A 22049-nucleotide genomic window follows, 5' to 3' on the forward strand; every position below is an offset into this window, starting at 1 on the left:
CTCCTCGCCCCACACCCCAAGTCCCCTCAGCGCCTAGACCCTCCTGAGCTCCTTTGCCATTTTGCGTTTGCGCATCCCGTCGCTGCTGCCTTGGGCTCCTCCTCGCGCCCCGACCCCCAGTTTCCCCGGCATGGCCTCCTCGGGCAGGCTGTGCGGTCCTCAGCTCGGTCAGGGCCCCCCACCCCGCCCCCGCCTGGGTGCTGTCGGCCTTCTCTCTCTGACCCTCTTGCCGAGTGGTTGCTCGGCTATCTTGGGGATCCCCGAGGCCCTTTAACTTTGATCCGCCGGGACGGGCACAGTAGGTGCTCAGTGTGTTCCCTGAACCAGCGGGTGAGTGAATGAATGACGGGCGGGGCGCCGGCTCGCGGTTCGCTGCAGGAGGCGCCCCCTCGGAGCGCGCGCCTCCCTCTCCCGCCGCGGCCGCCAGCGGCGGGAGGGGGCCCGGTCGGGGCCGCAGGGGGGCCGGGAGGCGGCGGGGCCTCGGCAAGGTGGGGGTGGGGGTGCGGGGAGCGCCCTTGGGGGTGGGCGCGGCACCCCCTCCGCTCAGTCCGGGTCTCCAGGCGCGGAAGCCGCCGGGCCGGCCGGAGCGCGCGGAGGGAAGGCGGCCCGGGTCCGGGAGGAGCCTCCCCCGCCGGGCCGCGGGAACTGGCGGCGCGGGGGGGGGGTCCCGCCGCGCGCGCGTCCGGAAGCGGGAAGAGGGGGCCGGCCTCGCCCCGCGCCCGGGTCCCCGCGGGACGCCCACCCCCGCGGGCACCTCCCCGCCCCGACGCGCGGCCCCGCCCCGGCTCCCGGATCGGACTCCCGGGTCCCTTCCTGCGTCTTTCCCCTCTTTCCTCTGGGCCTTGGTACGCCCCAGGGGACAGATGTCTTGGGATCTTTAACATTTGGGATGCTGCAAATGCCGAAGTTAAATGAAATACCTCCGGGGAGGGGAGGCCGGGAGGAGTCGCGGAGGGAGGAGAGCTGGCCTGGACGAGCAGGTCCCGAGGCTGCGAGGCGCGCGCTGGGGGCGCGGGGGCAGGCGGGCGGCGAGGGATCTCCATGGGACAGGTAAGGGGGAGCGCCGGGGCGCGACGCGGGAGCCGGGGGGATCGAGCCCCTAACCCACGGTCTTCCGCCTTAGAGGAGGGGGCCCCTGCGGGGAATGGGGGGAATTTGCCGGGGGGTGGGAATTCCGAGTTCCTACCGAAAATGCATGTTTCCGTCTCCTCGACCTTTCTCCTCCGACCTTCCCCCACGCCTGTGGATCCCCTGGCAGGTTCCGGGAAGGCAGACAAAAGGAGCCGAGTCTCGGGCCGCCTGGACGCGGAGGGCGCGGTGGGGGAGGGGAGCAGGGTGGACCGGACAAAGGGGCTTTTTGAGGAGAGCCTAGAGGTCTGATTCCAGGGCGCATTCCAGGCCGTCGCGGAGTCCGCTGTCCCAGCCCGCTCCACCATCGCTCGCTGGAGGCGAGCACCTTTCCCACTGGGAAGGGAGGAGAGGGGAAAGAAAACAGTTTAAGGAACCATCTCCCGCCCCCCTCGCCTGGAGGGTCCCGGGGTATTTCCCTCCTTTCTCTTTTCACTGTTTTGGCTCGAGCAGCCGACCATTGGCTCCTTAATTGTTTAAGTGAAATTGTAGGAGCGCCTGAGACTCTTCTTTGCTGGGTGCTGGTTGGGGCGTCAGGTCGGGCCCTTGCTTTGACTTCCGATCTCATGTATCACAGGAAACTTAAAGGAGGAACTTAAAAAAAAAATAATGGAGAGTGGATGGATGCAGGAGGTGCAAGAGTTCTCTGATTCAGGACTTTTCCTTAGGAGATGAAAACCCTAAAGAGATGCAATGTTTTTCCTTCTTTCAAAGGTCAGATTCCAAGTGTGTGGGGAAACCCCACTTCCTCACCAACTGGTGGTCTTGGTGATGATGCTGTGGAGTTGGGGTTTGGGGCACTGGCTGGGAGCAGGGGGCGGAACCCCACCTTCTCAGCAGGCCTCTGGAATGCCCACTCTGGATAGTTTGAATTGAAGGGCATGGCAGCCAGAGAGATCCATGGCCTTGGGGTTCTTGGGAGAGTTGGTTGGCTGGTCCCACTCCAAGCCTCAGATTCTGCTGGGCTGGGAAAAGCTGCGTGTGAAATTGAGGGAGCAAGGGGTCTTTCAGGATCCCAGAGGATCAACGCGGAGATTGGTCGATCCTCTGTCCTTCTCTCCCTGAGCTCAGAGATGGGGGTGGTTACCTGAGGGCGGGATTCTTAACGGGCTCCATGGGCACCCAAGCATCTGTGGATAGCATTCAGAGGGTCGTGTACTCGGATGGGAAGGGTTTATTTTTCACTAACCTTTACTGAAATTTAGCATTGCCTTGAAACCATTGGTAGTACCTGTGATTTGCCATTAATAGACACCACAGAGGGCTTCATATCACAGTGCAGTTGTGATAGCTGTCTTGAAACCTGGCTTACCGTAGGTCATGAAACATCGTTTACCATCGTCATTGCTACGGAATTGCCCACTACTAGATCCTTTTTAATGTTAATTAAGATACATATATAGATTACTATGTTTTACTGTTTTTAGAACTGTATTTAATATAATCCATTATCTTAGTGATTCTCTTCATCTTATTTTATGCATTAAAACATATGCTATGAGTTGATTCTAGAAACTTCCATCACTCCCCCACCCCCGGAGCTGGGGGATGGGCAAGGTGGAGGCTGGGTGCCAGCTTCAGAGTCAACTCCTCTGTTTGTTGTGGGAAGACTGGGACAAACCTGTAGGGGGGAAGGGAAGGGCTGCGGGCTCTTTGGGAGACCCAGAGTAGGCCCTCCAGCACAGGGGGGCTGTCCCCTGTTGGGGCCCCTCAGCCTCAGCCTAGGGAAAGAAGGGGGTGGTCAGCCTGGAGGGCTCAGGGCTCACATTGTTTGGACAGAGGGTGTGCACAGGAATGTGAGGGGAGATGGGTGTGTGTGCAGGGGGAGTGAGGAGACTGCCTGTCTTGGTGACACAGCTCCACAGAAGGTGGTTGAGGGGGGTGACTTCCTCTGTCATCCCTGCCCTGGGGGCTGGGGCTGGGGAGGTGGTCTTTGGGGCTGGGGAGGTGGTCTAGGGGCTGGGGAGGTGGTCTTTGGGACAAGGAAGTTGATCTAGGGGCTGGGGAGGTGGTCTTTGGGGCTGGGCAAGTGGTCTTTGGGGCTGGGGAGGTGATCCAGGGGCTGGGGACGTGGACTAGGGGCTGGGAAGGTGGTCTACGGGCTGGGGAGGTGGTCTAGGGGCTTGGGAGGTGGATTAGGGGCTGGGGAAGTGGTCTTTGGGACTGGAGATGTGTTCCAGGGGCTGGGGAAGTGGTCTTTGGGGCTGGGGACGTGGACTAGGGGCTGGGGAGGTGGTCTTTGGGGCTGGGGAGGTGACAAGGGGCTGGGGAGGTGGTCTTGGGGCTGGGGAGGTGGTCTAGGGGCTGGGGAGGTGGTCTTTGGGGCTGGGGAGGTGGTCTTGGGGCTGGGGAGGTGGTCTTGTTGATGGAGAGGTGGTCTTTGGGGCTGGGGATGTGGTCTAGGGGCTGGGGAGGTGGTCTTTGGGGTTGGGAAGTGGTCTAGGGGCTGGGGAGGTGGTCTTGGGGCTGGGGAGGTTGTCTTTTTGCAGGGGAGGTTGTCTTTTTGCTGGGGGGTGGTCTAGGGTCTGGGGAAGTGGTCTTGGGGCTCGGGATGTGGTCTAGTGGCTGGGGAGGTGGGCCTGGGGCTGGGGGTGGTCTAGGGGCTGGGGAGGTGGTCTAGGGGCTGGGGAGTTGGTCTTGGGGCTGGGGAGGTGGTCTAGGGGCTGCGGATGTGGATTAGGGGCTGAGGAGGTGGTCCTGGGGCTGGGGAGGTTGTCTAGGGGCTGGTGAGTTGGTCTAGGGGCTGGGGTGGTGGTCTAGGGACTGGGGAGGCGCTCCTGGGGCTGGCGAGTTGGTCCAGGGGCTGGGGAGGTGGTCTAGGGGCCTGGGAGGTGGTCTAGGGGCCTGGGAGATGGTCTTGGGGATGGGGAGGTGGTCTAGGGCCTGGGGAGGTGGTCTTTGGGGCTGGGGAAGTGGTCTTGGGGCTGGTGAGGTGGTCTAGGGCCTGGGGAGGTGGTCTAGAGGCTGGGGAGGTGGTCTTTGGGGCTGGGGAAGTGGTCTTGGGGCTGGTGAGGTGGTCTAGGGTCTGGGGACGTGGTCTTGGTGCTGGGGAGGTGGACTAGGGACTGCGGAGGTGGTCTTGCAGCTCGAGATGTGGTCTAGGGGCTGCGGAGGTAGTCTTGGGGCTCGGGATGTGGTCTAGGGGCAGGGGAGGTGGTCTTTGGACCTGCGGAGGTCGTCTTTGGGGCTGGGGGTGTTGTCTAGTTGCTGGGGAGGGGGTCTTTGGGGATGGGGTGGTGGACTAGGAGCTGGGGAGGTGGTCTAGGGGCTGCGGAGGTGGTCTTGCGTCTGGGGAGGTGGTGTTTGGGGATGGGGTGGTGGTCTTGGGGCTGGGGAGGTAGTCTTTTGGGCTGTGGAGGTGATCTTTGGGGCTGGGGAGGTGGTCTATGGGCTCAGGAGGTGGTCTTGGGGCTGGGGAGGTGGTCTTGGGGATGGGCAGGTGGTCTAGGGGCTGGCGAGGTCATCTTGGGCTTGGGGGAGGGGAGCAATTGGAGACTCGTGAATGCTGGAATCCCAAGGTGAGGGGCGTGGTGAGAAAAGGAGGTGGCGTTAAGCCTTGAGTGGTCTCCTTTGTGTGCAGCACTGTCTGTTTTCTTGCATCCTGGTGATGGGTACCAGTGTCTTTGGCCCTTGCTTCCCCCAGTGAAACAGGCTGAATTGCAAACTGTTGGTTTTGCTTGGAGGTCAGTGGCGCGGAGACCCAGAGGCTCATTTCTTGTAGGGAACAAGTTCCAATTTGGTCTCTGGCCCCCGGTGGTTGGCGAGTGAGCTTAGACCCCGGGGTCCCAGTGGCCCTCCTGCGGACTAGGGAGAGGACTGGGGTCCAGGTCAATGCGCCCTGGGCCCTGTGGAGGGATGGTTGTAAATGATAAACAGGGAGGTGGTGGCCATGATGATCCTGGAGGGAAATGTGTGTGATCACAACAGCCTGGCCTGTTCTGGGCCACCAGAGCCGCCCCGTGTGGAGCTCTGGGGTCACAGCCCGGCCCGGGAGTTTCTAATCTGATCTGGCCTTGGCCCCGCTTCAGGGTCTGGGGAGCAGGGACCCTCCTTGTCAGCGTCTAGGTTTCCCACTGGACCCTCCTTGTCAGCATGTAGGTTTCTCGCTGGTGCTCCCCACGCGCTGGAATCTTCGCCCGCTCTGGGCGCTGCGCGGAGCCGGAATCTGGGGCGTTGGGCGGCTCAGCACAGGGCACGGGGGCCCTTGAGGCCGCGAAGCCCTGATCCCCGCTGCCTTCTTCTGGGGTTCCTACAAGGGGAGCCCCTTTCTCCCGCCCCCTGCGGCCCCCGGAAGTGCAGAGGCCCGGGCTGCCTGTGGGGCAGGATTTGTTCTGGGAAGGGCTTGCTCACCCGCTCCGCCCTCTGACTCAAGTCGGAACAAGTAACCTGGCTCCCCTGGCCGGGCAGCCTGGGAGGGACACAGGCGGGACCAGGGGAGGGACAGCCACCGGCCCTCGGCGTGAGGGGCGGAACCGGGTCAGAGAGCACAGGGTGGCCTGGGACACCCTGAGGAGACATGCCAGGCCCCTCGGTCCCCTGACTTGGGACCAGGGGGCGTTTCCCGGACTCCTGGACTAAGAGCTGGAAGCAGGTGAGGGCGGGGCAGCTGGAGCGGGTCTTTGGGTCGAGGGCAAGCCGGCCTAGGGGTGGGGGGCCCAGCAGTGGCCGTCAGCCGCAGGGCACAGGGGTGATGGGGGGTGATGGTGGGCTCGGATGAGGACTCGGCGCCGTAGTTCCGAGGCTGCAGTTTCCACGGGCGCGGGGAAGGCTGGGACGAGAGAGTCCCAGGGCCTCTCTTTGGGGCCACACTTGTGACGGGAAAGGGTCCCCGTGGCTCAGCCGGAGGGAAAGTGCACGGCGCTCTCCTTCCTCCCCTCCTGTCCTCCTCTGCCTTTTCCTGGGGACGTCGTTGCATTCGTTCGCTTGTTCTCTGTTCTCTGGGGTGGACGGACGGGGCTTGCCACCTGGGGCTGCGGGTCTGGAGGGCACGGAGGGATTCCCATGCGGAGGGGCGGGGATGTGCCCAGAACTGCCTTTATCTGAAAGCCATGCCTTCAACACCCACGGGAGCCTGCGGCCCCTGGGACAGGGTCCCCGACGCCGGAGGGCCGCCTCCGGAGGGGCAGACGCGCGGGCTGCGCATGTGTGGGTCCTTCCTGCTCAGCCTGGCGCTCTCCAGATTCAGTATGGGGACTGGCCGGGGCCCCAGGTACCGTCCAGTTTTCACCGTGCCTGTGAGGACGGGAGGCCCAGCCAGCTCAGGTGAGGTGAGCTCCCCTAAGATCATACAGGTGACGGCAGGATCCAGGCTGGGATCTGGGGCCTCCAACCTCCGGTCCGCGCCCTCTGCCCTACTTGGAGCAGGCCTGCCCCCGAGCCTGGCCAGAGGGAGGAAGGAGCTGAGGGGGCCGTTCTGCCGGGCCACCCCTCGGTCCCCGCAATTCCTGCTCGCTCTGCAACAGGCATGAGAGCAGGGCTGAGTTGTCAGAGCTTCCCAAGGCAACTCCTTAATGGTTAATAATTAATTAGTAAGTGTGAGTAATTGATGGCTCCCCTCCCACGTCACCCCCTCCCTCGTCCAAGCAGACGTGCTAGGACGGCCTTGCTTCCTGGCTCTGGCGGGGCCCTGCCCCTGGCTGCTGGGGGCGCCCACAGGCTGCCCAGGGCTCTGCAGCAGGCGGCGGGGGAGCTGCCTGCCCTCTGTCCGGCTCCATCCCTGGGAGGGATGAGGGTTTGGGAGGGTGGACCAGGCCGAGCTAACTCACACCAAGTACCCTGGTCTCGGTTCCCAGAACATGTGGCCAGGCTCTCTCCTTGGCATCTTTGCAAAGGCCCCATATAAACTGTAAAAAAAAAAAAAAAAAATCCTACCCTCCACTCTCTAGACTTCCTTGGAGAACTGAAACTCCAAAGTGCAGGTACCTATTGTTTTCAGGGCGAGGTTTTTAACTGAGGCCCAAGGTGCTCTGATAGGCTGTGTTGTTCATGGAGGTCTGTAAAGCTGTCCATGGGCAGAGAGGTGCTCCTGGGGCCTGGCCGTCGGCGGTCCCTCCTCCAGGGGCCTGGCTGCGGGCTCAGCTTCTCTCCCACTGGCTGAGGAGCCCACCTCCCCCACCCAGCAGTGGTGCCCTGAGGAGAAGCAGGATAAGTTCCAGACAGAGACTCGGAAGGACTTTTGGCTGACTCAGGGAGGAGGTGGCTGGGCTTTCCTTCCAGGCCTCCTGCCTCTGCCCCGCCCGCGCTCCCCACTCTGGTTCTAGCCAGCCACCGCCAGGCCCCGCCCGGCCAGCTGGGACCCTGAGCAGGGGTGCAGACTTGGCGAGGAGAGGGGGAGTGCCAGCGGGTGCGGCCGGGGTGACTGCTGCCGGCAGACGCACACCTGGAACTCTACCTGAGCTGCACACGTGCGCCCAGCCCGAGCAAGCAGAGTGGCCGTGTTCTCCTTCCCATCTTCGGGCGGCTTCGGCTCTGGTCACCCCTCCGGCCCCGGCAGCACGCGCTCAACACACACGCACGTGCACGCTGCCTCGCTCCTGGCTGTGGGGTGTGGGGTCCGGGCCCCCTCCCCTTCGAGGGGCCTCCCAGGCATAGCTGGCATACCCGGGAGTTGGCTCACGGCTTTGGGCACCTGCCCTCGGGCGGACCGCCTGGTGCAGACAGACAGCAGGCAGCCTGGGCCGTGGGCCTCGGGACAGGGCCTGGCTGAGTGCCCAGTGCCCTCACTCACGGGGGGCGGCGGGATGGGTCTCGGGCTGAGGACCGTCAGCCGCGCCTCCCTCCTGGCACAGATGTTTCCCCTTCCTCCTCTCCTTCCCTTCCTCCTTGACTTGTCCTCCAACCTTTTTCTTGTCCCCTCCTTTTCATCCTCTCTTTGCTCCTGTCCTCATGGTCTTTCTCCCCAGTGCCGTGGTCCCTGTGGCCACCACTGCTGTCAACCCCTGGGCTTGGAGGCCTCTCTGGGAAGGAGGCGGCAGGGGGCCAGGCTGGGCCCAGGGCAGGGGTGCTGGAGAGGCCCGCAGAGCCTTCTGTCCGCAGCGCCCCTAGCACTGACACCCCCATCCCAGACTCACTCCCTCGGAAGCACGGGCCTCACGCCACATCTCCCGCCCCCACCCTCCTGACTCAACAGCTCTGTTTGGAGGCACGGGGATTTACATGTATCATTTTTTGTTGTTCTTTTAACAGCTGGGGAAACTCCAGGCCACCTGCACATCCTGGCCCAGGCTGGGAAGGGTGTCGGCCCCTCCTCCTCTGTGCCCCCTCCCAGAAGTCCACCATGGACAGCAAGGATGAGGTCAGCGACACCGACAGCGGCGTCATCCTGCAGTCTGGTGAGGGCTTCGGGCCCCCCGACCCCACCAACTCTTCGAGCCCCAGGCTCCAGGCCCGGCCAGGCTGAGGGGCCCAAGGGGGGTGCGGAGGGGAGGCCACTGTGCGGGGAAGGGGGGTGCAGACCCTGGAAGGGCTGAGAGTTTTCCTCCCGGGGTGGGGGTCTGGCCTGGAGTGTCGATCCTATCTGAACAGCTACCTGCCGTGTTCAGCTCTGGCCCCATGATTCCTAAGAAGCTGAAAACTCTTATCTGGTTCCCGTAAAGGGGCTGTGGCTCAGGTTGGCCCGAGCCAGTGGGCCCAGTCGGGTCTGGTTTGGACAGAGAGAGAAGAGGCGCGTGCAGAGTGTGTGTGTGTGTGTGTGTGTGTGTGTGTGTGTGTGTGTGTGTGTGTGTGTGTGTGTGTGTGTGTGTGTGTGTGTGTGTGTGTGTGTGTGTGTGTGTGAGAGACAGAAGGAGGAAGAGGAGGAGCAGACAAGGAAGAAGGCACCTGCCGCGGCTGGCGGCTGGGAAGGGACGGGCGGGAAGGACGGGGCTCTGACCGCAGCCTGGCCCCCACCGCACACGGCCGAGGGGCAGCCCGTCCCTCCGAGCCGTAACTGTGCCGTCGGGCCGCCGGGGGACATGCCGTCTTTCGGGTGTGACACGGCCTGCTGTGGCAGCCGGCCTGCAGCCTGGGCGGGCGTGAGGCCTTCTGAGCGCGCGTGTGCGCCATCAGCCCAGGGGGCGTCCCGCGGCGCCTGGGACGGGCTCCCCTGAGCGCCCGCCCCTGCCCCGCCGCAGGCCCTGACAGCCCGGTGGCCCCCGCGAAGGAGCTGACCCACGCGGTGCGCAAGCAGCAGAGGGCCCTGGAGGAGCGGCTGGAGGCCTGCCTGGAGGAGCTGAGGAGGATCTGCCTGCGGGAAGCGGTGAGGCTGGGCCCCCGCCGCGCACAAGCGCAGGCTTAACCCCAGGGGCCGGAGCCGCGTGCTGGGCTGTGGGTGCCGAGGAGTGGGAGCCCCAGTCCTGAGAGACTTCCGGGGGTCAGACGGGGCACCGGGTGGCACAGCAAGGGGACAGCTCTCCCTGGCAGGGCCCAGGCATACGGCCGGGCAGAGGACGGGCTGCAGGGAGGCGCCAGGCCAGGGCAGGTCCCCGGATGAGGGACAGCCCTGGACGCTGGGACGCGCGGAGGTGGTCAGGGGCCTCTGGGGAAGGGCGGGCACAGGTCACCCAGGGCCCGCCGGACGGGCTGTTCCTGCTCGGCCAAGGGCTGGGTACGTGGAGAGTGGCTTGGCATGAACTCGCTTTCCCCGCAGGAGCTGACGGGCATCTTGCCCGCAGAGTACCCCTTCAGGCCGGGAGAGAAGGCCCCCAAGGTCCGCCGCAGGATCGGAGCCGCTTACAAACTGGACGAGTGGGCCTTGCACAGAGAGGTGAGGCGCTGCAGGGCGCCGTCCCTGCTCCCCGAGGCTGGCGGCCGCGGTCCCCGGGCCTTGCTTCCCCTCTGCAGGGGTCTCTGCTCTAGCATCACACAGCTCGGGCCGCTTGGCCCCCCGTGGACGAGGGGCACCCGCCAACGTGTAGCCCACGTGGCCTCAGGGAAGCCGTGCCAGCGCCGGAACCGGGAGGGCTGGGCCCTCAAGGGAGGCCGTGGGGCTCAGTCCCCTGTGGGCAGAAGGCCAGCCGAGAGCGCGGCCGGCCCGGAGAGGCAGTGGCCTGTGCGGACGGGTCGCTCCGGCTCCCGGGGCCGTCCTCCCCTTTCTCAGCACGGGAGGGGGGCCGTGGGGTGGCTTGGGCCCTCGGGTCCCTCCCCGTGGGGTGACGGGTGGCTCATCTGCCCGGTCCCCCCGGTGGGGGGGAAGCGCCCACCTCAGTCCCTCCCTGCCTGGCTCGGGGTCAGGCTGCTGGGTGGGTCCCGGGCCAGCGGCTCGGGGGCCTGGGCCCTGGACGCCGCCGTCTGCTGGGGGTCTGGGCCGTTCGGTGTCGCTCACTGCATCCTCCCCCAGGACCCACTGAGCAGCCTGGAGAGGGAGCTGGCCCTGCAGCTGCAGATTGCCGAGGCCGCGCGGCGCCTGTGCCGGGAGGGGAACCTGGGCCGCCAGGCACGCCGGCAGCGGAAGCACGCGGTGCAGCAGGAAGAGAAGAAGCTGCGGGACCTGCAGCGCTGCCTGGGGGAGTGGCAGCGAGGCAACGGGGCCCCTGCCGCCCTGGCCCCAGGCCCAGGTGAGCAGCGGCTGGTCCCAGACCCGTCTGGTTCCAGACCCGTCCGTCCCGTCGTAGGGGGAAACCTGCTTCCCCGGTCCGCCCCACCCCATCCTGACCCGTGGCAACCCCACAAGCCTCAGCCCAGTCATCGCCCTCCCCTGAGACCCTCCCCATTTCCTTAGAAAACAACCCACTCCTCCCTCGAAATCCACGCCCTGCAGGAGACCTCCCGGACCCCAGGCTGACCTCAGCTTATCTCGAGGGCTTGTCCAGCCCTTCTGATCCCAGGCCCACAGGGCAGGTGGTCCTGTGAGCTCAGCCGAGGGCCCGCATTCTGTGCATATCTGCTCGCTGAACTGCTGCAGGGCCCATGGCTGCCGGTGGATGCTCTGGTGAAGTCCACACCCACCGTCCCTGAAGTATCTAGAACCGCCCAGTTAGGACTGGGGCCCCGCGCTCTGTTCTCTAGTTACTGCGCCTCTTAGTCTAGTCCCTGAGCCCGGGGGCCAGCGCCCGCTGACTGTGCGGCATCTAATGAGTCGTCCAGGCCCAGGTATCAGTGGACATCATGCGTCCAGGCCGGTTCCTCTTCCAGCAAGTGGTTCTGGGCCCTTGCGTGTGGCTTTTTCTTTCTCCTGACCCGAGCCCAACTTGTCAGGTCAGTCCTTGGAGGCCTCCCTTCAGTTCTGGTCCCAGGGCATGGGGCTCGCCCTCCCCCAGGCCTCTCCTGGGTCCCAGGCCTCCCGTGCATGTGAGGGAGCTGGCACAGGGAGTTGGGCCCTGGGCTGAGCTGGATTTGGGGCCTCCACCTGGGCTCCCCAGCTCCCACCCCTACCCCTCAGGTCAGTTTTGTGCCAAGGCCGCCTCCTGCCCCGGTTGGGCACGTGGCCTCTAATTTAGGTTGAGTCCAGACGCCTCCCAGGTACCCCCTCCCCCGGCAGCCAGCAGTGAAGGATGAGGGAGGAGCTGACCCAGTAACCCTGGACGACAGGGGGACCCAGGCAGGACGGCCGACCCCCTGGCCGACCGGCTCCGGTGGAGAGGGGCCTCCGTCCCCCTCCGTTCCTGACAGGGCCCAGGATGCCACCTCCCCTTGAAAGGCAGCTGCTGACTTGGGCACGGAAGCCCCTGAGGGCTCGTTGCTGTCCTGGTGTCAGGGGGCCGGGGGGCCGTGCCCCATCTGTGTGTCTCAGCCGCTCCTGTGTCCCGTCTGGCCTCACACCACCCTGTGGGCTCCTCTGACCACAGGCCTGTGGTGTGGGGTGGTGGACGGTGTGGTGGACGGTGTGGGGCTGTGGCTCTGCTGCTATCATTGCGACGATGAGGCTGCTTGTTGGTAGTGGGGAGCAGGCCAGGACACGCCTGGGGCTTGGCCAACCATCCCGGGACGGGGCACGTAGTCCAGGGGAAATAGAGCTGTGGGGAAGGGGCCTGGCCATGCGACTGCTTTCACCCTCCTGATCAGAGAGGCAGGCTTGCTCTCCACCTGCAGCCCTGGCCTGACCAGGCGAGGTCCTGGGTCTAATGTCCTGTCCTGACCAGGCGAGGTCCTGGGTCTGATGTCCTGTGTTGATGAGGACTGAGGTCCTGCGTCTAGTGTCCTGTGTCGATGAGGCCTGAGGTCCTGGTTGCAATGTCTTCTCCTGGGAGCCCAGGAGGAGGTGGCTCTAGACAGGTAATTCCTGCTCTTGGCTCATCTGCCCAGCTGGGCTCGCCCTGAGAGCAGGAAGTAGAGAGGGATTAATAATTAACTAGCAATAAAGATGTATGAAAAAATAATTAGTAGCTGAAAGGTGTTTTGAATTAAAGAGGAAAAAAAAAGCAAACAAACTAACCAAAAAAAAGTTAGAAAAATCCACCCACCCTCTTGGCCTCCGCCCAAAGGTTACTCAATTTGAAACCTAATTATACCAGGTGACAGTCATTAGCTTGTCCTCTGCAGGTGGTGGGGAGCGGTCAGCTGCGGGACTAATTGACCACAGGGAGCCTGATGAGAAATGTCCCCCAGCACCGAGCTGATGTAACAGGTGCTCAGGACGCATTTGTTGATTAAGCAGCGCCCATGCTGGCAACGCTGGTAGAAGTTCTTCCATGATGAAATGTTCCAGATCTGTGCTGTCCAATATGGCAGGCACTCACTGAATGGGACTGTTGAGCACTTGGATTGTGACCCGTGTGGCTGAGGAACTAAAATTTTAATTTAATTTAATTTAAAATAGCCACATGCTGCTAGTGGCTGCCGCACTGGACGGTGCAGCCTTTGAGGATGCCCAGCGTTTGTGAGTATGGCCTCTGCCTGGGGTGTCCCCCTGCCGCTGCTGGGCCGAGGGCCGGGCGGAGTTCAGCAGGGCTGTGGGGCAGCGTGGCCAAGACAGCGAGCAGCCCTCATGAACCACCTGTGATTAAACAGCCAGGGGTGATGGCTGTCTTCCCAGACCATATATTCAAACCCAAAACACATGACTATACCCAGCCCCCGACCCCGGCATCCCTGGACCGTGACAGTAACAGTCCCACAATTTCTTCAAGTTGACATTTGTGAAAAATAAACATCTCAGTTCCCCAGCTTTTTGTAAAAGATCAGAGGCAGGGAACCAGCATTAGGTAAGAGTCTCCCCAGTTGAACCTTAAAGCACAGGCTGGTGTGAGCTGAGCGAAGCCCGGGCTGCTCCGTGGGCAGCTGACCCTGCATGGTTTACAAACTGCTCCGTCTGTGTAAAGGTTCTGTTTCATTTAAATTGAGCAAGCGTTGACAAACTTCTGTAAAGGTCCAGGGAGTAAATGTTTTAGGCTCGTGGGCCATGTGGTCTCAGTCATTACTACTCAGCTTGGCCATCGTATCATGAAAGCAGCCAGACATTACGTAAACAAACCCATAGTTGTGTTTCAATACAACTTTATTTATAAAAGCAGCCAGGAAAAAAAAAAATTGTTTTAAAGGGACTTTGCTGGTGGTCCAGTGGTTAAGACTCTGCTTCAACTGCAGGGGGCACGGGTCAGGGAACTAAGATACTGCGTGCCTCGCGGTATGGCCAAAAAAAAAAAAGCAGCCAGTTAACTGGATTTGTCCCACTGGCCTGCCACCAGCCAATCCCTTTTATAGAGGATTTTCGGATGGCTGGAATCTGAATCTACTTTTCTTAGAATTTTCTGGTTAATGACCTCTGCATGAAAGGCCAGCTAACAGGAGAGCCCATAAATGGTGGTGGTGAAGAGTCAGGCTCTGGTCAGACTGTCTGGGAGTGAACCTGACTCAACAACCTTCCGGCGGTTTGACCTAAGCTACGTTATCAGCTCCTCCAAGCCTCTGTGTCCTGAGCTGCTACATGGAGATGGTAATCTTACCTTACACGGTTGTTATGAGGGTCATGTGAATTCATGTGTATAAGGCACTTAGAAAAGCCCGAGAGAAATGATTAGCTATTGTTAGTTTGCCCTCATCCGTGTTCTCAAATGTAGTTGAAAATGCTTTGTGAGTTCCATCCGGGTCATGTTAGGTGTAGACCGAGTACCTGAGGTTTCAGCGTTTTAAGGACAATGGCAAATCTGAGTCCTCCGACTTCCTGGGTCCTGGCGCAGACTGCTGCTGCCCATGCAGAAGGGCCACCCGCCATGGCCTCAGGTGGCTGTCCTGTCACCAGGGAAGGACCTTCCCGACCCAGACGGCCAGACTCTCACTCGAGTTGTGAGACCCCACGACCCCACAGCTGCGGTTCCCAGTCTCACTGCCCTTGATGCTGGGAATGCAGGGGTTCTCAGATCTGGGGGGCTTGAGTTGAGTTGTATTTATGGTATCAGAAGACTATACAAAAGTAAGCAAAAATCTCTTTACCCCAGGGGCCTTCCGAAATGACTCTGCCTTCCCCTCCACTGCCTGGAAACCCTGCCAGAGGAAGGCCTGGCTTTTTTTTTTTTTTTTTAATAGATGGGGAAACAGAGGCCCAGAGCATTAAAATGGCTTATTCGAGGTTACAAAGCTAATGGCAGAGCCAGGATTAAAATGGAGTTTCCTGTCTCCTCACTCCTATTTACTGATTTTTATTTTCTCCTTCCAAGTGATAAATTCACACCTAGCACAGTACTGGACACACGGTTGGTATTTCCCGATAAGGGATGCCGTCTGGAAGGGGGCGGGGCAGCTGCTCAGCACTGCAGATGCCCCAGCTCTGCGGGGGCATCTCCTCACCTCCTCCTCTCTCCTTTGGCCTCCCCAGAGCTCGGCGCCTCAGATGACAGCTCCCTGTTGGACGGGCTGCTCTGTGAGGAAGGTGAGAGGGCGGTTTAGGGGCTGTTGTGAGCGCTGGGCTCCTCCGCGAAAACTCGGGCTTGGGCGGCGTTTGCTGTGAGTTCTCAGCGAGCTAAAGGAGGTGGGAGCCGGGCTGGGCTCAGCGTCCGCTCTGCCGGGGATGCCGATGCCTGTGCGCCCTGTGCATGGGTGAGAGGGGGCATGTGCTGATGCTTTGCTGGTCCAGGTGCTCAGTCATCGTGACCGGGAGGGGAAGGTGAATCCAGCAGAGCCTTGGGCCCCGGGCCTCCCTGCCTCTGCCTGGGACTTAGCCTTTACTTCAATACCCACCCGTCAAAGCCTCAGCCATCGGGCCACGGTCATTGCCCTTTGTGAAAACAGGGTAGCACTGAGGGAGAAACCACAAGTTCATAGATTGAGAACCCTGGTGACAAACCCTAACGATGCTGAGGGGTCAAGGTGGACCAAGAGGGTGGTGAGGTCCTGCCCAGGGGAAGGCCCAGGCCAGTAAGGAAACAGCACACGTGGGCACAGCGTGAGAGGAAAAATAGGGAAACAGGAGGTTAGCTGCAGACCTGGCATCAGGAGTAAAGGTTAGAAAGGGGAGTCATGTGAGCCAAGAGAGTCAATCTGGGGAGGCTTCCTGTAGGAGGCAGGTATAAAATGGAGCTGTAAGGTGTAAGTCTGAAAGGAGAATAAAGTGTTTAGAAGCATCTGGGCCCAGAGCCATGGCCTGGCACAGCCGGACCAGCAGCCACGGGAGGGCGAGCCAGGCGCAGGCCACCGAGGTTCTAGTTGGGCGGGTTCCCCCCCCACCCCACTGCCCTCCCGGACTTCCTTCGCCTGCAGAGGCACCTCAAGTGCCAAAACCTCCCCCAGAGTCCCCAGATGCGCCTTCCCGGCCTCTCCCGCCCCAAACCCTCGAGGGGCTGCAGCCAGCAGGCCTTGACACGGGGGGCCTGGAGCGGGCGCCCATCCAGAACAGCCCCTGGAAGGAGACAAGCCTGGACCACCCCTACGAGAAGCCCAGGAAGTCTTCCGATCCCGGAAGCGAGTCCAGGTCAGGAGGGGGAAAGGGAGGGCCAGGAGCAGGCGGGATATGGGGGGGTGCACAGCGCAGGAGACCCCCATCCTGCGTGTGATGGTGGGAGGCGTGAGTCCAACCCTCTGCACACCGGAGCCCCTGGATGGAGGCATTCCTGCTGCTGACCCGTCTCCAATCCCTCCAATCTCCAGCAGCCCAGCCAGCACCCCACAGGATGGGCCCAGCACCCCCAGCCCTGCCTCCTGCTACGTGGTCCCCATCCGCAATGTTCCCGAGCAGCGGCAGGGCCGCATCAGTGCCCCGGCCACCCCTGAGATGCAGGGCAGGAGGGGCCAGTCACAGCCCCTGAGGTAAGAGACAGACCACCCCAGTAATGCAGGGGGTGAGACCCACCATTGAGAATTTACGTTCGGAGGGTGGTGGCTTCCAGAATTATGTGGGACACCCGTGGGTGACACATGGCTTGTGCAGTGGCTTCTCCTTGGGATCTTTTCTTAAGCACCTCTCAGTAGAGGCTGCGCCCCAACCAGCAAAGCCGAGGGCGAGTCACTTGTGAAGCAAGGTGTTTTCTTCCAAAGACTCTGGTTTTGTCTCTTTGCACAACCGGATTCCACTTTTCTCCCTGTCCCTGCAGACTCTCCTGCGGGAGCAGGAGTGTATCTTAGAAGATACTTTTGCAGTTGTCTGTGATTGTTTTATTATTGGTCTCTTGACGATGGACGTTTTCAACTGACATATAGTTGATTCTCATTACTTGGGTAGTTATGTCCTGTGAAGTGCAAACGCTGAACCACTGCTCCTGGGGACACACAGGGTTACAGCTTCTGGTCACAACGTGTCTGTAAACTGATCAATACGTAACCTTGTTTTATGGGGTTTCTATTTAAAGACACCTTATCTAATACGTACCATCGACTCATTAACATTGAACTCAGGGCCAACAGCCCTAGATCTCACGCCTGAACGAAGCTCATCTAACACATTATTTTCTCCGTAAATCACGTCCCAGCTTCCTTGAGCTCAGGACACCAGACAGTCCTGCAGCACCAGCTTTGGGGCCATTTTAAACACTGAAATCACCAACAAAACGCACAAAAATATGAAAAGCATGATACTAAATAGACTGCGGGAATAGTATGAGAGCTGAACCCAGAACTCAGAGCCTCAGCTGGGAAAGCCTGCTGGGCAACTCAGAATTTTCACCACCCTGCGTGTGTCCACACATGACCACAAAAGCGCCGGGAGTGTTGATTTTGAGGCTACAAATCAATTTGAGCAGCAGGTGAATCTGCAAATACAGAACCCATGAATAATGAGAATCCACTAAATGCTCCTTTCCAAGTTCCCTGCTGTTTGGTGCTTGTTTCGGTGACCGAGTTATGACAGGCAGTGTCGGCCACACCGTCCGACAGCCCAGGGTACCTTCAGGACGTTGCTGGGTTCTTCCGTCAGGTTAACTTTGCTTCTGGGCAGCGCTGGGCTGGAGTCCAGCAATGCATTTTATAGTTTACATACTGGGGGGCCTTTTTACACACAGGGCCTTTGTGCAGATTAGTGAAAGGCGCCCCCTCTGGACGGACAGGCCTGCTCCCGGGGTGCTGGCAGAGGGAGGCTGGATTCCAGCCCCGCTGGCTGTCCGGAGCTGGTGCCCTGGGCAGGGCCACCTGCATGCGGCCACCCTGTCCTAGTCGGCTGGGGCTGCCGTACAGAGCAGCGCAGCTGGACAGAAACCACCGCCTCCAGACTGGGAGGCGGCAAGTCCAGGATGCAGGTGCCCCAGGGCGGTTTCTCCTGAGGCCTCTGCCCTTGGCTGTAGAGGGGCCCGCCCTCTCCTCCCTTCATGTGGTTGTGACCTCGGGGCGGGCCACACGCCAGCTTCACGCCTTCACCTCGGATGCTTGACGGTGCTTGACGGTGTCGCCCGTTCAGATTGTGTGGATGAAATGCCACTGGACGCCTCGCACCTGAGATGGCTGAGAACAGGAGCCAGCTGTGGCCTCCGTGACCCAAACCCCAGCGTGCAGTGGAGCAGTGGTGTGGGGTGCAGGAGGGGCGTATAGGGTGCGCCGGGCCAGGAGGCGGTGCGCACGTGGGGAGGCGTGGCCGAGGCCGCGCATGCGCAATGCCTTCCCCGCGGCCCAGGCAGGGCTGGCTCAGCGCCCCCTCTTCTCTCCATAGGACCGACCACTTCCGCACAGGCCCCGACGGCAGGGGTCGCAGCGCCCTCCCGCGCCGCCGCCCCACTTACTACACGGTGACGGCACCCGCGCCCGTGCCGTGCCCCGCCTGCCACTCGTGCTCCGAGGACAGCGGCTCCGACGCCTCCAGCCTGTCGCACCCGACGCCGCCCGGCAGCAGCAGCCCCGACATCTCCTTCCTGCGGCCACTGTCCCCGCCCGCGCCGCCCCGGCCGCGCGTGCCCCGCGGCCCCCGACTCCGGCCTCCCCCCGCCTGCCTGAGGGCGGCGCGCTACCTGGTGCTGGCCGAGGGCCGCCCGCCGCCCGGCCAGTGGGGCGAGTGGGGCCCGGGCCGTGGCGAGGACGCGGCCGCCCCGCGCTGGCAGCGCCCACTGCCCGCCCACGGCCGCGTGGCCCGGACGCCCTCGCTGCGCGACAGCCCCGCGGGCCGCGGGCTCAGCAAGGCGGCCGTGTCCGAGGAGCTCAAGTCGTGGCACGAGCGGGCCCGGCTCCGGAGCTCACGCCCCCACTCGCTGGACCGCCAGGGGGCTTTCCGCGTGCGCAGCCTGCCGCCTGGCGCCGAAAGCTTCGCACGCACACAGGTACGCGCAGGGGTCCGGCCCTCCCAGGTCCCATGATCCGGCAGCGGGGCGCGGGCGCAGATGCTCTAGTACGGTGGCCGGGCAGCTTTCAGCTCGGAGGAATAGGCCCCAGAGCGTTTCCTCGCGGCTCTGGAAGGCTGCCAGGAAGACTCCCCTGGGGGCCTCCTAAGTTCGCCTGCATGTTTTGCTCTAGAGCGCGTGTCCACGTGCGCCAGTGGAGGTGACCCTCCCAGACACCTAAGACCTTTTTTCCTAATGGCTCCACCGATGATCTACAAAACAGATAGGCCTCTATTTATCACCATAAGGCCAATCCACATCACCCCCCAGTCTCCCGACTTGAGCGCCCAGGACTGAGGGAGAGTCTGGCAGTGTGTATGCAGGAGCCAGAACCTGTGACTGCCTGTCAGCTAGCTCCCGCCCCCCACCCAGCTGAGAAGCAGGGTGGCTGATGGCTAAGTGCGCAGGCCCCGGTTCACGTCTCAGTCCTGCCAGCGTTGGGCAGGTTTATTAACTCCTCTGATCCTCTGTCACTCTTTCTGTAAAATGGGAGTCTTAAAGGACCCATCACAGAGGAGTAGTAAGAACTGTAAATGAGTTAATAGGTGTGAAATGATGAGCGCAATGCATAGTAAGTACTAATACGTGGTGTTATTATCACCTGGGGCCCCCGAGGTCGGGGACCGAGTTGGTGGGCAGCATATAGGTGGAGCGCCCCGACATGAGGTAGCACGGCCACCCTGATTTCTGTGCCCAGTTTTTTCTTTCTGGAAGAGGGGGACCGTGCCTGAGCTTTTTTTTTTTTTTTTGGCTGCGTGGCATGTGGGATCTTGGTTTCCCGACCAGGGATCGGACCCATGCCCCCTGCATTGGGAGCGCTGAGTCTTAACCGCTGGACCACCAGGGAAGTGCTGAGTGAGCCTTTTCTTTACTCTTGCTCCCTGGTAAGGAGGCCTCTGCAGGGGGTGTGCTCCAGGAGTCCCCAGCAGGCTGCCTCTTTGAGACCCAAGATTCTGGCAGGGCCCAGCTGCACCTCCCTCCCCCGCCCCCAGTTCTCTGGGCTGCAGCTGGCATCCTGGGCCTGGCAGCACCCTGGCCGCAGTCCCAGGCCGCACCCTCCAGCTGACGTGCCTTTCCATGCCTGCGAGCTTGGACCTGTCCTTGGCCCGGGCCCAGCCCAGCCCAACCTGCCAGACGGGGAGGGTGATGAGAAGTGAGCTGGGTGGGGGTGGGGGTGGAGCAAAGGTCAGGGTGCCTGTCACACCCCAAAGAAAGCTGGAGTGGAAATGGACAAGGGCACAGACAGCCTGCTGGGGAGGCAAGGGCTGAGTGGCTGGGCCGGTGCTGCCACTGGTCAGCGTCCTTAAGGGACAAGGATGGTGTGGCCGGGCTTGCTGTCCTGATGTCTCTACCTGCTTTGTTCACCCACCTCTCCTTTCCCCCTGGCCCGGGCAGGTGCCCACCGTGTGTGTGCTCCGGAGATCGCCTGAGGGGGCCCCCGTGCAAGTGTTTGTACCTGAGAATGGGGAGATCATCAGCCAGGTGTGACCCTGGGCTCCGGACACCGCAGCCGGCTGTCAGAAGAGACTGCTTCCCAGCGGGGCTGGGGCTGAGACCGCCCACCCTTGAAGCCCTCTGCGGCACCCCTCCCCCATCGCAGGTCGATGACCTGCAGCTGAGACTGTTTTTTTTTTTTTTTACCAGTTTTTGTTCAGAAGCTCTGGCCTAAGGATTTATATTTGTGGTTTGTCCCCAAGATCCCTGTAATATGACAATGCTTTATTTCCCAGAGACAGGCCTACCGGACTCGAGGCCTTGCCTCTGACTAACAGCATCTGTCTCCGTGTGCAAGACGTGTGGCAGGGGTCGCATCCCCAGAGAACAGCCCCTGGCCCTCCTGCCCCACTGCTGCTGGGGGCTGCACCTCCATCCCCCATTTCCCAGCTCTCAGGCTGCAGGGGTGCCCGGGCTGGGGGCGAGTCCTCCCCTCTATAATGTGCTCTGTGATGCACGCACCAAGAGCTAGGTTAAAGGTCAGTGTGTCCTGGCGGAGTCTTGTCTTCCTGGGCCCTGCTCTTTTCCTGACCCCGTGACTTCCTTGTAGGGGCCCCTGTCACTGTGTGCGCCCTTGTCCTGAGGCTCCCAGCATCGACCCAGACCCAGGAGCCTTGGGTTGGAGGCCTCTCCAGATTGGAGCATCAGGAGGCCCTGGCCAGGAGCTGACCACCTTCTCTGGGCCTCTTGAGGGCTTGCAGGCCACCGCCGCACCCGCCCCCTTCCTCTGATGTCATTTCATCATCATCCTAAAAACGAGCGCTTTACACGTGCTTTTGGGGGCGCCCCCTGCGGCGCGTTCCCAGGGCCAGGGGTGTCAGTGCTCCTTCCCGCACTCGGCTGTGCTTCTGCCCTGAGACCGGATTTCCTTGAAGGAGGGCAAGTCCTTGTTTTTACAGGCATGGGGACACCCGCCTTGCAGGGTGTTAATGAATCATCCTAGTGCTGAGACTTGAGGCCCGGAAGCTGGCTGTGCTTAAGACCGTCCGTGGTCCCGGGCTCTCATCCTTGGGCCTTTGCTGCCGGGTCAGATCCCCAAACAGGGGTCCTGCTCCCAGGAGAGAGCCGCTGAGCTGAGGCTGGGAGGGGCTGGACTCACCAAGCGCTGATCTTCCCCACGTGGCGCCCTCTGTCTGTAGGACGGGCTACACAGACAGCTCGAGGCTCTGAGAACTTTGAAGCCTGACCCGGACGAGGCACAGTTCTCCCACTGCCCGGGGCAGGGGGGCCCGGCCGAGGGGTGGGGAGAGGGAGGGGCCTGAGGGGAAGCCTGCATCTCTGTGCTCCCGGCCCGCAGCATCCTGGCTCTGGGTGCACCTGCCCCGTCGTGTTGACTTTGGGCGCTGTTCCGTTGCGGTGGGTGTCTGAGCCCGTTGCCCTCGGGCACAGCCTCTGCCCCCCGCCGCCCCGGGTCCTCGCGGAGTGCGCCCTCCACGCTGCGAGTCCTTCGCGTTAACTTACTGGTCCTGTGTGATGCCTGGTGCACCTGAGAAGTGGCTGTGTCCTCGGCTGTGGGGCTGGAGCGGTGGGGTTTCCGTGCCAGATAGTCCAATAAAGTCTGTCTTTGTGAGGCCGAGCTGGTGAGGAAGGTTCTTTTGTGCTGAATTTCCCGAGCAGAGGGTCTGGCCAGGTCCCTGGGGGGCGGTGGCGGGGAGGTCTGGCTGTGGTGGGGGGAAGCTTTCTGCGTCCCCGGGCAGGATGGAAGCAGGAGTTGAAGCTCCTTGGTCCCCCTACGCCCGGGGCCCGAGGAACTGGGCTCTGGGGGTCCCTCCCTGAGAAGGA

At 61.9% G+C, this 22049-nt stretch overlaps 1 protein-coding gene across 1 annotated transcript; it reads left to right on the top strand.

The window, feature by feature from the left end:
- Positions 1 to 856: 856 nt before the first annotated feature.
- INAVA (innate immunity activator) lies at positions 857 to 21843 on the top strand. Its single transcript, XM_079698278.1, has 10 exons — positions 857 to 1050; positions 8314 to 8459; positions 9240 to 9364; positions 9755 to 9871; positions 10445 to 10661; positions 14858 to 14911; positions 15739 to 15949; positions 16126 to 16284; positions 18113 to 18713; positions 20169 to 21843. The coding sequence occupies exons 1-10, from the start codon at positions 890 to 892 to the stop codon at positions 20259 to 20261; spliced, it is 1884 nt and encodes a 627-aa protein (XP_079554404.1). The 5' UTR covers positions 857 to 889; the 3' UTR covers positions 20262 to 21843.
- The last annotated feature ends 206 nt before the right edge of the window (positions 21844 to 22049 follow it).

This window comes from Hyperoodon ampullatus, assembly GCF_949752795.1.
Source record: "Hyperoodon ampullatus genome assembly, chromosome: 2".
Lineage (NCBI taxonomy): Eukaryota > Metazoa > Chordata > Mammalia > Artiodactyla > Ziphiidae > Hyperoodon > Hyperoodon ampullatus.

Coding starts and splice junctions, on each gene's coding strand:
- INAVA (XM_079698278.1), top strand. CDS start 890: ATGCTGCAAATGCCGAAGTTAAATGAAATACCTCCGGGGAGGGGAGGC. Junction 9,872..10,444: donor AGTGGGCCTTGCACAGAGAG/GTGAGGCGCTGC, acceptor ATCCTCCCCCAG/GACCCACTGAGCAGCCTGGA. Junction 18,714..20,168: donor AAAGCTTCGCACGCACACAG/GTACGCGCAGGG, acceptor TGGCCCGGGCAG/GTGCCCACCGTGTGTGTGCT.